General features: G+C 23.1%; 1 protein-coding gene across 3 annotated transcripts in view; it reads left to right on the forward strand.

Moving 5' to 3' along the window:
- LOC102673273 (phosphatidylinositol 3-kinase catalytic subunit type 3) overlaps positions 1-212 on the forward strand; it is a 5,084-nt gene that overhangs the window by 2,048 nt on the left and 2,824 nt on the right. For all 3 annotated transcript variants that reach the window (XM_006608776.2, XM_006608777.2, XM_006608778.2), the window contains one exon: positions 16-111. In XM_006608776.2, the coding sequence (XP_006608839.1) occupies positions 16-111 (96 nt within the window). The remainder of the gene's footprint in view (positions 1-15; positions 112-212) is intronic.

Raw genomic sequence — 212 nt, forward strand, 5'->3', positions numbered from 1 at the left:
ATATTTTCTTTTCAGTATTCTATAGTATATTATGAAAAAGATGGAGATGAAGTTGTTCAACACAGATCACAACCAGATGTTGTAACTCTACCTGATTATGAAATTTTACAAGTAAATATCATTATGAATTATTATGAAATACATCAGCAATCAGTTTAGTATAGAAATCCAAATTGATTTTAAAAGTTTATATTTATAAAATCTACAAATAT

The sequence above is a fragment of the Apis dorsata genome, unplaced genomic scaffold (genome assembly GCF_000469605.1).
Source record: "Apis dorsata unplaced genomic scaffold, Apis dorsata 1.3 scaffold_44, whole genome shotgun sequence".
In the NCBI taxonomy this organism is placed as follows: Eukaryota; Metazoa; Arthropoda; class Insecta; order Hymenoptera; family Apidae; genus Apis; species Apis dorsata.